At 42.4% G+C, this 2,500-nt stretch overlaps 1 protein-coding gene across 1 annotated transcript in view; it reads right to left on the reverse strand.

Annotated features, from left to right (window-relative positions):
* cfap57 (cilia and flagella associated protein 57) overlaps positions 1-2,500 on the reverse strand; it is a gene marked incomplete at both ends in the record, with an annotated part of 16,388 nt that overhangs the window by 2,289 nt on the left and 11,599 nt on the right. The window contains 5 exons of the mRNA XM_080836808.1: positions 1-14; positions 324-440; positions 708-851; positions 1,985-2,143; positions 2,425-2,500. The exon at positions 1-14 is cut by the window's left edge and continues 121 nt beyond it; the exon at positions 2,425-2,500 is cut by the window's right edge and continues 98 nt beyond it. Of these exons, the coding sequence (XP_080692934.1) occupies positions 1-14; positions 324-440; positions 708-851; positions 1,985-2,143; positions 2,425-2,500 (510 nt within the window). The remainder of the gene's footprint in view (positions 15-323; positions 441-707; positions 852-1,984; positions 2,144-2,424) is intronic.

Raw genomic sequence — 2,500 nt, forward strand, 5'->3', positions numbered from 1 at the left:
TCCACATCCTTCACCTGCACGGGGGGAAGATCAGCTCATTTCAACAACTTTTCTGACATACTATAGCTGATGCCAGCAATTTGGAGTACAAACTCTTACTAGCAGAGAATCCATATTCATGTGATCAGCACACTAAGAATTGCATGTAACATTCCAGAAAACATTCTGTCTAGTAAGTAAAAAAAAGCATAAACACCAAAAGTGTACTGCTTAATTCAAACATTCTCAGTGCTATAAGATGTGCCTGAACCCCAGGAGCAAGGGCAGCCCAGTCCCACTAACCCTCTGAACCCCGGGAGCAAGGGCATCCCAGTCCCACTAACCCTCTTCATCTGTTTGTGCATCTCATTGTCTGTGGCCTTCAGCTTGAGCCTCAGTTCAGTGCTCTTCAGCTCCAGCTGGGTGTTCTTCTTGTGGAACAGTTCCAGTTCCGTTTCCATCTGGGCAAATAAAAACATCCAAACCGCTTTATGGTTTGTCCTGAACATTAGGAGAAAACAAACCTTCATGACAACGACACAATCAGCTTGATAAGATATATTTGTGTACAACTAGATTTCATTATGATAAGGGACAAGTCATTCACACTATATGAAATCAACTTCATCAGAATGAATGTACTACGTACAGTATGTTGAAAACACCTTCACTGCACACATAGAATGACAGGTCTATTAGTTCTCCAGCTGCAGAACAGCGTTCCTCACCTCTTGAATCTGCTCCTTCATTTCTTGGATGTCATTCTCCCTGGGCTCAATCTGTTTCTTCAGCTCTTTGATTTTGTAGTCCAAAACAAATTTGAACTTTTCAAGCTCCTGATTCTTCTTCTTAAGCTCATATATTCGCTTTTCCTGCAGGTGAGACAGGTCACTTTGTTAAAACAGCAAGTGTTTCCCCTACAATGATATTAGGGTGGCGGCCCGCCCCCCCAACGGCCCCGCCCGCCCCCCCTGGAAGGTCAAGTAAAAAAAAAAAAAAAAAAAAATGTTTTTTTTTATTTTTTTTATAAATATTGCGCCAGATCACAAAATAAGTCATTTAAGGTTACCTTTACCATAAAACATGTAAAATTATACTTATTGACTGCTGTCATTCAAAGAAACACATAAACATCATAATTCATTTAAGTGTTTGTGTCCGCACCGCGCCCCTGCCGCCGTCAAGCCCCCCCCCCCCCCCCCCCCCCCCCCAAGCTGTAAACCTAGGGGAAACACTGAGCATTATGTTAGTTTGATGGAAATAAGCTTTAACAAAGCTTTGTTTACATTCATGTGAAGACTTTGTCTTTGTGATGTATTGAAAGTTTGGCAAGGTTCTTTTAACATCTTATTGCCAAGGAAACAAAGAGATTGGTCAGCGTCAGGTTCTGATCATAATGATTGATCATGATCATTGAAGATGAAGAAGATTGAAGTTTCATACTTTTCCAGTGTGCATCTTTATCTGTCTTCTTTTTTTTTTTGCTGTGATTAAATAACTTTCACTTTCTCATTGTCCACACACAAGACTGTATTAACTGCTTTTGATTTAAACTAGTTCCTCTCCGGCCTGCCACTCTTCCCACACACAGGAGCGCCAGGAGCTCATTACACTACGCTCTTCTGGCCAGATCCCTCATAGAGTCCCTCGAACTCTCAAAGCTACCCTCCTTTTGTTCAAAAGCAGTTTGACACACACTTCTTGTCTTAATCTGCCTGCCCTTGTCCACTGTCCTTTTTTACGGTGATGGTTTGGTTTCGGTTCTTATTCTCCTGCCATTTGGTCTCCCATTATAACCCACAGAACCATTTGAGATGACCAGAAATATTCCAGAGAATTATCTGTGTCAGCTCAAGTCTCCTGCAACAAACAAGCAAGCCATAACATCTTCTAACCCGTTTCCAACCTGCATGACTAGCAGCTCTTCCCATGCCAGTGTTGCTAGCTTTATCAGGTGACCACAGCAGGTCTTTGGCCTGCTAGTCCTCTGCTGCAGCATGCCCACCTTATCTTGGATGGTCTCGTCCCTCTCCAGGATCTCTTTCTTGAGAGTGTTGATGTCCTTGTCCATGGATCGGATCACCCCCTGGAACTTCTGCAGTTCCACCTTCAGCTTCTCAATCTCCACATTGCGCTCATCGATGTCTCGCTGCAGACTGCTGAACTACAGTTGACCCAAACAATTGTCAGTGCATGTGCATATCCATTATCTACAATACATACAAGTTCATTAATCCAAACATGTATCTATATTTATATATCTGTATACGTATATCCATATCTATGTCCATACTGCACACACACACAAACACACACACACACTTCATGTGTAACTATAGGTAACTATGTGAATGACAGATAGCCCTCTATATGCTTTATGTAGAAAGACAACGGTAAAAACAGCATTGTTTGGATCAAAGGAACTTAATTGTAAAACCATCTTACTTTCTTCCGCATGATTCCCGTCTCCCCCTTCAGACACAGGCTGATCTCCTTCTCCTCCCTCAGCACCCTCTCGTAT

This window comes from Sprattus sprattus, assembly GCF_963457725.1.
Source record: "Sprattus sprattus genome assembly, chromosome: 4".
Lineage (NCBI taxonomy): Eukaryota > Metazoa > Chordata > Actinopteri > Clupeiformes > Clupeidae > Sprattus > Sprattus sprattus.